Source organism: Castor canadensis, chromosome 2 (genome assembly GCF_047511655.1).
Source record: "Castor canadensis chromosome 2, mCasCan1.hap1v2, whole genome shotgun sequence".
Lineage (NCBI taxonomy): Eukaryota > Metazoa > Chordata > Mammalia > Rodentia > Castoridae > Castor > Castor canadensis.
This window is the reverse complement of record NC_133387.1, coordinates 103,241,833-103,254,792: the sequence shown is the minus strand read 5'-3', so window position 1 is coordinate 103,254,792 and position 12,960 is coordinate 103,241,833. Positions and strand designations below refer to the sequence as shown.

Below are 12,960 nucleotides of genomic sequence, written 5' to 3'. Positions count from 1 at the left end.
CCTGGAGCTTCATTTAAAGATAAGCATAGGAGACAGAAGCCAGCACAGGAGGGGCCAGCACTCAGAAACACAAAGGCGCATGTCTTCTCTCATACATGGGAGACAGATGAAAGCAGTTACTGTAATCCTAAAAATTTTTAAATCTGCTTACATTTAGTTTAAGCAAATGAGGTATCTTGGGCAGCCAAACACTAATGTGGAGTCACTTGGAGTTCACTGGCCCATCAGTGGATCCAGACAAGTCAACAACGAAAGAGACACCACCTCCTATTACCTAGGAATGCACACCCGTGTAACATGCAAAGAGCTGCAATGAAGATTGCACCTGAAGTCCCACTATGACCAGCATTTAAAAATAAGGGACTCACAGGCTCAGAAAGACAAAGGCCGCATATTTTCTCTCATCTGTGGAAGATGGATCCAAAGATAAATGTGTACACAAAAACAAGCATGATCACCCACAAACTTGTTTGTAGAACACGTTTCTAACAGTGGAACTGCTCTATGGAACTTGGGGAAGGAAGGAAAGGAAAAGAGAATGACAGAGCATCAGTAATATCATAAAACATCACATCTGTGCAGGTAGAGGACATAAGGATGTGTACTGAAAGCTGTTGAAAAATGGGGGGTGGGAGGGAAGGGGTAAGGGAGAGCAATGGAAGGACCAAATTAATTGAATGGACCAAAGTAAAGTAGACTCACAGTGGGGATACACTGAGAAACCCCTTTGAACATTGACTTAAATATTAAGAATGAAAGACAGGAACTGTAAAATAGGTACAGTGTGGGGGAGGACCCTAGTGGGAGAGGGAGGGTGACTGAAGGAGATGAAGGTGAGGGAATATGGTGGATGGACTTCATATACTTATATGAAATAGAACAAAGAAACTCTTGCAATTGCTTTAAGTGGATAGGTAGGGGGGTCAAGGGGAGAGAAGGTAGGGGTAATCTAACCAGTGTACAATGTAAGCCTATTTGAAATTGTCACAATGGATTCCCCCGTACAACAAATCTATCCTAACAATAATAATAATAAAAAGAGGAGCCAGCAGCATCTGAGAAGAGCAGGCATCCCTGGCTCTCACCTCCCAAGAGACCAGTGCCCAGGAGTTTCTCTGCGCCCCCCAGCTCTACAAGGCTTTAATGTGACCTCCAAAGATCAGAAACTTCATCCCATTTTAATAGTCTTCAGAGGTTGGACCTTTAAGAATGATTAGGTCATAGCGGGTGGGGTTCTTGTAAAAGGAAGAATTTGAAAGTCTCCCTTCTCTCTCTCCTTCCTTCTTTCCCTCCCCCCCTACAATGTGACACCTGTCATGGCCCAGCAAGAAGCTCTGTCCCCTTGATTTTGGACTTCAACTGCAGAATTGTGAGCTAAATACATTTCTGCTCAATATAAATTACCTAGCCTGTAGCCTTTTGTTACAGCAGCAGAAAGTAGCATAAGTAAGGTACACTCCACATTACTGCCCCGTTACAGTCATCACTAATTTCCCCCAACTGTGATTTCACCCCTTCAGTCTGCTGCTTACATTACGGTGTTAGAATATAACAGCAGTTACACGGCTGGCTGACTCTCAATCCAGTCTGAGCCAGGTCACATCCTCATCAGTCTTCACACGAACTACATGTGGGAGGAATTTGCCATTCTGCTGAACAGGAGATGACACCCAAGCTCAAAGAGGGTCCACCCCGTTAGGAGATGGCAGAGCCAAGATGCCTGTGCAACTAGAATTTGACCAGAGAAAGATGACTGTCAGAACAGGAACCACCAGACACCACCCTGCCCTGTGCAGTCAGGCCTCCCTGTGCACAGAGGATGGAAGCGTCTAACAGAGAGGTATGTGATAACAGAGCCAGATAAGGGAACTCAAATCACATGCTGGGTACTGAAAATCTTTCAGAATATTTAGATGTCAATGTGCAAAAGTTGTGTTTAGTAACTTGAGGCTCGGTTCTTCACGACTGTCTATAACCTGATAGAAATGAAAAAAAAAATGTGGTACATTCTCTATTGTTTGGGTGACAGCGACATCTGAGGCAAAAGGTAGGGTTGACTCAGCGCACTTTTGTCAAATGCTGTGATGTGAACAGTTCTGTTGTCTCAGCAGATCCAAGCTGTCCAGGTGACATCAATTGCCTCACAAAGCACCCTGAACCCTAACGATGGCTCTTGGGTACCAACAGGTGCTTTAAGGCCCCAGTTTTGGACATTCATGCCCTTCACTCTAACTCCTCATGCTGTTCTAAAGATGGCTTCTATAATTCACCCAGCAGTGAGCAAATCTGGAGGATGCTGTGGTGGGCTTTCCACTTGCTTTTGATTACAGCAGTGTGACCGTGTTAGGGAGCAGCCCCAAGCTGGTGCCCAGGTCTCCTGGCATCAGAGCCTTATGGCTAAACTAAGTGACCAACAAACCTGGAGAGGCCCACAGGAAGGTGTGAAACCTGGACATAGGCAAGGGCTGATTCAGAGTCACCCTGGATATCTGATGCGTTCCTCATCCCTGGCCTGTCATGTCTAAGTCCTTGGCCTTCCTTTCAGGAATTCTGTTAGGCCAGTTCAACAAGAAGCCCCCTACCCTTGAGGTATCCTCTTAGTAACTTTCCATTCATTTCACCCTCCAACTCTGCTCCCTGCTGCATTTGGAGCTGAGCTCAGCAATTTTTCCTGCTGCACCAGTGGCTCACACCTGTAATCCCAGCTACTCAAGAGGCAGAGATCAGGAGGATCATGGTTTGAAGCCAGCCAGGGCAAATAGTTTGTGAGACCCTAGCTCGAAAAACCCATCGCAAAAATAAGGCTGGTGGAGTGGCTCAAGGTGAAGGACCTGAGTTCAAACTCCAGTACTACAAAAAAAAAAAAAAAACACACACACGATCTGTCTTCATTGTCCTCAAGGAGCGCCAGCTCTGTGTCCCTTTGATACCTGTCCTGCTGGTTGCCTGCAAAATGACCTTACAAGTCTGGACTTAGGCTAAATGGTGTGACTTATATTTTATACACTAAGATACATGGAGGAACTTTATGTAGATACTGTTATAACTGCATACCAACTAACAAGAAACCAGAGCACTGACAGCAATGAGAACAGCACTCAGATCAGAGCCACAGAGCCTAAGTCCTTTCTATTAAGGCCTGCTGATTGCACCAACTAAATCTTGATCAATACTCAGACTTCTTCCTACATTTTTTTCCTGTGAAACCACTTAGCTGTGCACCGCTCCACTGACTACTTGCTCCCACCGCTGTTATGTATGCATCAGCCACAGCTGTGAGTGGAAACTGAGCAGTCACTTCTCACTTTGACCTCCCATTGCTTATGGAAGTCAACCAGGACTTTTTGTAACCTAGAGTCTCCAGTCTGTCCTGGGGACAATGCCATGGACAGTGCACCAGCTATTTGTTATGCCAAATGCTTCCTCTTTGGGCCTACTTTGCCAAACTCATCCTTCAAACCTATCTGAACTCACCACATAAACAACCAAGACCCCATACCCTGCCCCCTAGTCCTCTTCAGGGGTCCTCCTGTGCTGGGATTATGAGCTCCAACCCTGCTATACCAGCTGCACTTGCATGAGGACAAGGTTCGGCCTCTCCAGGCTCAGCAGAGCAGCACGGAATGAAACTGTATTCAACACCACGGTTTCCTTCACATTCTATTTAACCTGTTTATATGGAAAATTGCAAACAAATGCCAAAGTAGGTAAAATAGTGTAAGTTCCCAGTAGACTTCACCAGCTTCAACTATTGATAATGCACAGTCACCACTGTTTCAACTACACTCACCTAAGAATATTGTAAATTAAGCTTTTTAAAGTTTCTGGTGGTACTGGGGTTTGAACTCAGGGCCTCATGCCTAGGCAGGCACTCCTCCAGCACTTAAATTAAACATTTAAAATTTGGAAACATATAGATTCACATATAGTTATAAGTAATTTACCCAGCAACCCCCTGTGCTCTGACTTCACTTTCTGGATATGAATTATATTATAATTATATTGGAATTAATTAATTATGATGTTGCTATAGCCAACACCAGAACATCAGCACAAGGACCCCTCTGTACCCTCTGAATAGCCCCACTTTCCTTCTGCCCTTGCCCGCCTAAACCCTTACTAAACACTAACCCATTCTCCATTTCTAAACTTTTGCTACATAAAAAAAATGTGACAAATTGAGTCATGCACTAGGTATGCTTCTGGGAATGGCGATTCTCACTGGAGACCCAGCCCGGTGGCTGTATCAATAATCTGTTCATTTCCGGGTATCTATGTAAGACAATTTGTTTAACCACTCATGAGCTGAAGGACATCTAGGATGTTTCTAGTTTGGGACAATTAAACTAAAGCTATATAAAAACACTCGTTTACTTGGTTTTGTCTGTTTTTCTAGGATCAATGTCCACAAGTGGAGTCACTGAGTCCTGTGGTAAACGCCATGTCTGGCTTGTGTTTTTTTATTAAGTAACTTCTAAACTGTTTTCCAGAGTGGCTATACCACTTAACATTGTCACCAGCATGGGTGGCAGAGTGGCTCTAGTGGAAAGAGTGACTGCCTAGCAAGCATGAGGCCCTGACTTCAAACTCAAGTGCTTTCCAAAAAAAAAAAAAAAAAAAAAAAAGTTGTCACCAGGACCTAGTTTCTCAACATCTTCATCCACATTGAGTCTTGTTACTGTTTTTTATTTTAGTCATTTGTGGCTTTCATTTGCATTTCCCTAAAGGCTAACGATGCTGAATGTCTTCTCAGACACTTATCTTCGATCTGTGGGTCCTCCAGACATGTCTTTTTTGCCCACTTTCCCAATTGTATCATGTTGACAGTGCTTTCTAAAGAAAAGTCTGCTTACTTATTTATTTTGGTGGTACGGGGTTTGAACTCAAAAGCCTAGGTCTCCTGTCTGCACTCTGTCTCTTTCTCTTCTTCATGGGGTCTGACTATAGCAGAAGCTTTTAATTTTGATCAAGTCTAGTTTGTCAATTTTCCTTTCGGGACTCATGTTTTTGTGTCAAGTCTAACATTTGCCCTAGATCTTAAAGACTTTCTCCTATTGTTTTACAGTTTTACATTTTACAAAACCCATCTTAAGTTAATAAGCCACTCAGGTAGATTTCCTGTGTGTGTCCAATGTCTGCAGCACCATTTGTTGAAAGGTATCTTTGCCCTGTAGACTTGCCTTTCTCCTCTGTCAAAACTCAGTTCGGTGTATTTGTATGATTCTACTTGTGGATTCCTACTCTGCACCATTGGTTTTGTGTTGGCACCTTCACCAACACCACCACCTTGTTCACCATAGTGCAAATGCCTCTTTAAAGCTGTTTTGGCTACTCTAGTTCCTTTCCCTGTTAGCTACAAAAAGTCCTTCTGGGATTTCAAAAGGAATTATGTAAAAATGATTGACCTGGAGCAGGGTACTGGTGGTTCAAGCCTGTAATCCTAGTTATTTGGGAAGCTGAGATCGGGAGGACTGAAGTTTGAGACCAGTCGAAGCAAAAAGTTCACAGGATCCCATCACAACCAATAGCTATGTATGGTGGTGCTGGTGCATGCCTGTCATCCCAGCAATGGCCAGGAACTTAAAATAGCAGTCAAACAGTCTAGGTCACTCTGGGTGAAAAGCTAAACCCTATCTCCAAAATAACCAGAACAAAAAGGGCTGGAGGGATGGCTCAAGTGGCAGAGTACCTGCTTAGCAAGCACAAGGTCCTGAGTTCAAACCCCAGGTATGCACTACCTCACCTCCTACCCCCCCAAAAAAAATCCTACTTATTTGGGAAGGACTAGCATGATTACTAGGTTGTTTTCCACCCTGGGAAATCAGTATGTCTCCCAAGTCATTGATTTTTCCATCTCCATCAGCACTGGGCAGGTTTAGAACACAAGTTCTATATACACTTTGTAAAGCTCACATCTAAGCTTTCATTTTTGGGGAGGAGGGGGCGGATATTATAAATGGCTTTGTATTTTACATTTTAGTTTCTGTATGTTCATTGCTAGTAGACAGAAATACAATTGATTTTTGTATGTTGACAATATATCCTGAAGACTTTGTTCTCATTTTTGGTAGATTTGTTGGATTTTCTATTATTTGTGCCAAAATCATATCATCAGCAAAGAGTTTTTTCTTTCCCTCAATTCTGTTGTTTGATTTCATTGTATGGTGTTATGTCTCTGCAGAACTTCTAACACTATGTGGAATATGAGTGGTGTTAGCTGTAGGGATTTTTAGATACTTTTTTCTGTGGTTGAGGGAACTCTCCTCTGTTCTAATGGGAAGTTTTTAGACATGAATGGGTGTGAATCTTGCCACATCTCTGCCCACCAGTTTTTGCATTGGTGGATATAATCATGATTTCCCTTCTTAATATGATGGATTTTCAAATGTTGAGCTAGTCTTGCAACCCTGGAATAAATCCTACTTGAGCTGGAAGCAGGTGGTTCACACCTGTAATCCTAGCTACCCAGGAGGCAGAGATTGGGAGGATCATGGTTCAAAGCAAGTCCCTGTAAATAGTTCATGAGACCCTATCTCAAAAAATAAATACCCATCACAAAAAAGGGCTGGTGGGGTGGTTCAAGATGTAGGCCCTGAGTTTAAACCCCACTACCACAAACTAAAAAGCAAAACAAAACTAAAAAAATCCCACTTGACCAGGGTGTATGGTTGGTTTTTCTACATACTAGAGAATTCTATATGCTCTATCTTGTTAATGATTTTGCATCTATACTTAAGAGGAATGTTGATCTGTAGTTTTCTTTCTTCTTTTTGGTGGTACTAGATATCAAACCCAGAGCCTCATACATGCCAGGCAAGTACTCTACCACTGAGCTACACCTCTAGTCCCTGTAGTTTCTTTCTGGGGGGATTAATGAGAAGATAATCAGCTAGGTACAGGTGCTCACACCTGTAATCCTAGCTACTTGGAAGGCTGAGATTGGAAGAATCACAATTTGAAGCCAGCCCAGGCAAATAGTCCTCAAGACCCTACCTCCAAAATAAGCAGAGCAAAAATACACTGGAGGTGTGGCACAAGTGGTAGAGCACCTATTTTGCAAGTGCAAACCCCAGTCCCATTATTAAAAGTAAAAAAATAAAAACAATCTTGAGTTTAAAAAATCTAGAAGACTCATTATTATGACTTTAACATATCTGCTTCTGTATTTGAAAGCCCTACTTTTTCCATGCGGATACTGATTTCCACATAGAAGGCACTTAAGATGGGTGGGCTGCACTGAATTCTACCACATGCTGATGTGCAGCCCCCTTCCCCCAAACACAGCAGCCGGTCTCTGCGGCAGAGACAATGGAGCCAGCATTCGCCACGCCCCCCCTCTGCCCCCATGCTAAGCGTGCCACTTCCCTCAGCTTCCTAGGTCTTTCTCCATTTAAAAGAAGCTTTGCATTTGAGGCTCAGCACTCCAGTCCCAGAGGCCTGCAAACCACAAGCTGCTAGTAAGCTTGGAAGCTCTTTCTGTCCCTGAGCTCACGAGTCCACCTTCAACTATTTGTCCTCCCCACGCTTCTGATCTTGGTGCTGGGCAAAAGGAAAGACTTCAGGCCTGAGGGCTGGTTCTAGCCCAGTCCATCATATATATTCAATTTAGGAGTCAGGTATGGTCACAATAGCTGAGTGGGACAGGAGAAAATATGCCTCTGTTGGCCTTTACCTACATTCTACATGCATAGAAGGATGCACATGGGGCCGTTTAAGTGCAAGTCTGATGCACGAATGGCTGTGGGAACACCCACGCCCCTGCACCTGTAATGCTCATATAGAAAGGCAGCAACATTACCACATTCTTCCCTTATCTTTAAGTCTTTTGCTCTTGCTGGGAAATACAGGGAGTTTAATTGCTAAATACCATAGATAAGTGAAGCATTTATGGTCCTAATCATAAATGAAACTTCGAGAGATAGATGGCTCTTTTATTAAATGACTCACTTACTTGGTTTGCCCTGGACAAAGACAGAGAATGGAGCTGGGTGACATTGCTGCAAATTCTCAGTGGCCGGGGCGGTGAGATTTAAATGCCATTTACTAGAAATCCCTCATTCTCAAGCAATGAATCTGATATCCACGTATGAGGTTCCTCACTGAGGCCAAAAAGCAACTGCATAAAGAATCTGCAATTCTAGAGAAGGAATGTTTAAAAATGTACATGGGCCATTAAGGGATTTGTCTCTACCTACCTGAGTTTGGCCAATCCTGGGCTCCCAAGATATCTGGACAATGTCTGTCTCAAAGAAGTGCAGAGTAACTTGCCCGCCCGAACACCTGTCCCTGTTAACACTCGCTCCCCAGGTTGACACAACTTGTCCACTGGGAAACCCGCAGACAAGGACCAAGAGTTTAGGGACAAGAGGAGCCACAGCAGGTGTGCGTGTGAAGGCAGCTGCAATCACAGCCCTAGAGATACCCACGTAGCAGGTGCACACAGAGAACTTATTTCTCGCTGGGTATCACTTTCTCAGTGATGGAGACACATGCCAGCTCCTCCCTCTAGCTCTGCGCTGGCCAGCAATGCCACCGGGAAGTGAAAGGGCCTGTGCTAAGTCACTAACAGGTACTCCTACAGGATGCCAGGAAGCCACTCAATGTCATGTCGCTACCCACCCTCCACCCCTAATGCATCTATCCTTGCATCCCTGTAAGGGTCCCCACAAGATGCTTCCTCACCCAAGGCTTCTGAACTGGGACACAGACAGAAAGATTTTCACCCAAGAGGACATCTTCAGTGAAAGTGGTTCCCACACAAATGGTACCAGAGCTGCCTGCTTCTTGCCTCACCATGGGGACTTCTTACCATGGCCTCCTTTGTGCAGAGTGGCTGGGCTGCTGAGCGGGGGCTCGGGCGGGCTGAACGGAGGGTAGCGTGGGGGTGTTTTTACTGGAAAACAGAGCACAGCAGGGGCTGCTGTCACTTGCCTCCTTGGGATGGGAAAAGTCGTGCAGAGTTACTTCTACTTCTTTCTTACCATATGGTGTTTCTGGAGACACAGGAAACGCTGGGGTCTGACACATGGACTCCTTGCTATGTAAAATCCTGGCATCGATCATGTCAAGGTCTGGAGGATACGTAGTGATCACTGACTGAAATTGGCATGGAGAGGACAAGGTAAGAATGAGGAGTGAGGGGGAAGGTCCCCTCCACTCAGCTGCAGCATCCTCAGGATGGTCCACTGAGTCAGGCCTCCTTTGAGAAGGGGGACAAGGAAGAAACCAGCCATGGAAACCAGAAAAGACTTTTATGTTTAGTAGAATAAAGGAAGAGGGCAGAATGTCAGGGCCCATTCTCTTAGTCAACGTAATAGAGCTGATAAGTAACACTGATGCAGTCTGCAACAGCAGGGGGATCCGAGAGGTCCCTAACCATGGTGACAGTGAGTCAGACACACAGCAGAGAGAACAGGCTGTGTTTTCATACTTGGAGGTGTTCCAAATATAAACAATGGTTTTGTAAAGACTATGGAGTGATCTTTTTCTTGCTATTCTGTAGGCTTCAGCATTTTCAACTTGAGAATAAATGAAGCTCATATTTGAAAAGGTAAATCCTTTGAGTATGCTGACCTGTCTTAACTCTGATTCTGATTATAGAAGCCTTAATTAACTAACTACAAGTCCCAGAACACAAGTCAGGAGATGCTCTTGTCTGTGAACTTCCTTGGGGGGGGTCATAGTCCTGGATGGCAGGTTCAGAGCCCTGTGTGATGGTCTGGAAGAAGTCTATTTGACCTGGCTGTGAGGGCCATCTACCAAGGCCTGCTAAGGCCAGGTGTACATAACCTAGCCCTCACAACCCACCTAGCAGGCTTGGCACCTCATACCCAATCTATAGGTCAGAACACCAAGGCTCAGATGACCCAAACAAGGTGTTCTCTGCATAGTGATCTCTGAGGTGTGTTAGGACCCCACCCAGGCTGTGTGAACTCTGCACCCAACCACACCCTTGCCCATCACTATGAACCATGTCTGTGAGACAGGGGGGCAGGTGGGGTCAGGAGGATTATAGTAGCCTTTTACAGGTTTCAGGCCCAGCCACCACCCTGAGCCCAAGGATAGGACTGTTGGAGGAAATGAGCAGAGATATGGACAGGGCCTGGCACATACCTCTTTGATGTCTGCTTGAGAGGGGAATGGTGCCAGGCTTGGAGCTGGGTCCGCACCAGCTTTTCCCCATCCACACTTTGAGAAAGATATCTGGCCCCCAGCATCATTGTCATACTGTCCAAGACTCAGCTTCCGGAGTCTTCCGCCCAGGGGCTCATCACTGGAACAGCCTATGAAGAGAGAGACAAGGGCACTTTTGTCATAGTAGTACATGGAGACCCATGATAAAAACCCATTTCAACACTTCTTAAAGGCACTGTGTATTTCATCACGAGACTGACGCTCTAAGTAAGCTACAAGGCTGCAGGAAGCAGACTGAAAACCCAGGGGTGACCCAGATGCTCAGTGGTGAGCCAGGTGGCAGCCCCTGGCACACACAGAAAGCCAGCACACTCCTTCCAGAACAGGCCTTGGGGGTCAGGGCAAAATGTGCGACTCACACACAGGGCTGGGTCACCACCGACATGGTTGCCCTTGGAGGGGACATGGTTTTAGAGCTGTGATGACCATGTACCTGCAGTCACTCCAGGCACAGCATGGCCTTAATATGACAATAAGAAATTCCAGCAGGGAAATAACCCTACTCGGAGCACCAGCAGTCAATGCTCACCATCCCAAACATTCCCTGCCAGAAACACCACTGGCATTTATTCATGATACAGATGCAAAATCTGACCTCCTTATTTTAGGAAAAACAGCAGTTGGGGATGGAATCTGTTTTTAAAACTTCTTCCACAAAATTCTTATAATTGGGGAAAGCCTAGCTCCCACTAATAAGATGGTAATCTCTCAAATCATGAAAAGTCACACCCCACTACATTTCCCCTACAGTTTAGATTGCAGCTGAAAACACACAATACTGCTAGATGTAGTGACTCACGCCTGTAATCCCAGCACTTGGAAGGTTGAAGCAGGAGGATCTCGAGTTCCAGGCCAGCCTGGACCACACAGCGTTACCTCTAAGAATAAAGCTTCCTCCCTCCTTCCTTCTCTCCCTCCCTCCTTTCCTTTCTTCCCTCCCCATTCCCCTTGGTACTTTGTGCGGCCTATACTGTGCTGGCCCAAATTCTTGCCTAATTTGCATTAGTACTGGTTCCAATGTTCACCCTAAAACTCATGTTTGGTCAATGAACTTCTTGCTCTGAGTTCACCATGCCCAATGGGTGTGGGAGGGGGTGTTCTGCATTGTATGCTGAGGATGTCTAAGTTATCTATTCACAGAGCAGGACTTTAGCCAGAGATGATAAGAGGGGGGCTCTGTGGGTGTCCACACTCCCTGAAGCATCCAACAGAGGCCATCCACAGGCCTACCAGCTCTATCCTATTTTTCAGGCAAGATAACTCAAAGGTTAGGGTCCACGAAGGCCCAGGGAAGGTAAGAGCCCAAGCCCAGGGGGTGCCATGTGGCGCCTACCTCCAGGTAGGTGCCTCATAGCACCAGGGTACAGGCTATGGGCAGCCAAGCCCCAGCTCCAAGGGCCCTGTGGGCAGGAAGGGAGCCAGGAATGCCCAGAGGGCAGTAACATTAGTTTGTGAAAGCTAAGCTCAGCCTTTAGAAAAGGCCACGGTGTCCACAGAAGACGCAGCAATCACAGGACTGCCATCCGATGCTGGTGGCAGACGCTCCAGGCCACCTTAACTCATTCACATTCTGTCCCCTGCTAATACCTTCCTACACTCCCACACGCACAGCACTCACGACACATCCCCTCAGATACTCTGACATGACTTTCACGTGGGACAAGCTGACATGGTCATGTAGTACCACACAAATGGTCACCCACACCGTCTCCTACACCCATCCCTGCTCTGGGCTCCTATGCAGCTGCATCCATGATGGTCCCAATGCTGGAGAAGACAGTGTCTCTGTCATCACCCCTACCCTGTTTCTGCAGATCCTCACTCCTGGGTGCTACAAGCTCTCCCCACCTGCACGCCATCTATCAGGGGGCCAGGGTAACAGGCACTCTTGGAAATTAGGTTCCTTCTGGGATAACGAACTCCCCACCATTTGGGGGGATTTCTGGCTGGTTCCAGTGGCCAGAGAGATGGGCAGGTGGGGCCCCAGCACCCCGCTTCTCACTGGGAGCTGCGCCTGCCCGGAAACTCACTAGGGTCTATAATGTCCGCACAGGATGGTGTGGGCTAGGCCTTGGTTGTGCACAGACCCTGCATCTTGCACTAGAGGCCCGCATCCAAAGGCGGGTAGGGTTGGGCCCTCCCATGGGATGTGCTAGTATTTCATCCCAGGCCAGTGAAGGCTCAGTCTAGGCCAGGCTGTCTCTCACCAAAGTTACTATAGCACCTCCCAGAGCCACTGTACCCAGGGGGCAGAAGCTGGAACAGTAAAAGAGTTTCCTTCACACTCTGGTGTCTGGGGGCCTGGGAGAAGGCCAGTTGTCACAGGGCTATTTTCTTGGGTGTTTCATTTGCTATATCTGGTGTCCTGCCTAGCAGGTTCGCCTTACCACACAAACTGTGTAAACAGCAAGTACCACCTTATCTCTGCACTGCCACCTCCCTGGGAGGGCTCTCAGTTTCATTTCTGAGCAGCTACCTGCCCCAGTTAGGTGGGGGCAGGGATCAGGGCTTACTCAGCTGGCCCAGGATTAGGAGCTGGCACTGAGTGGTACGCACTTCTTGGTTGTGCCCATTGGAACTCATAGCAGTGAGCCGAATACCCCCCACACCCTGCCACCACCACAACCCTCTCTTCCAAATCAACTTCTTTATAGGTTTTAGTATCCCTCTTTCCTTCTTTCCTCCCTCCCTCCCTTCTTTCCTTCCTTCATTTCTTCTTTCCTTCCTCCACTTCTTTCCTTTTCCTTCCCCCTCCCTCCCTTTTTC

The 12,960-nt window shown here is 46.4% G+C and overlaps 1 protein-coding gene across 11 annotated transcripts in view; it reads right to left on the bottom strand.

Moving 5' to 3' along the window:
- Tns3 (tensin 3) overlaps window positions 1-12,960 on the bottom strand; it is a 271,418-nt gene that overhangs the window by 54,615 nt on the left and 203,843 nt on the right. For 10 of the 11 annotated variants that reach the window (XM_074065416.1, XM_074065415.1, XM_074065414.1 and 7 more), the window contains 3 exons: window positions 10,114-10,283; window positions 8,982-9,096; window positions 8,810-8,893 (listed from right to left, as the gene is read on the bottom strand). In XM_074065416.1, the coding sequence (XP_073921517.1) occupies window positions 8,810-8,893; window positions 8,982-9,096; window positions 10,114-10,283 (369 nt within the window). The remainder of the gene's footprint in view (window positions 1-8,809; window positions 8,894-8,981; window positions 9,097-10,113; window positions 10,284-12,960) is intronic. The other variant, XM_074065408.1, reaches the window with a different exon arrangement.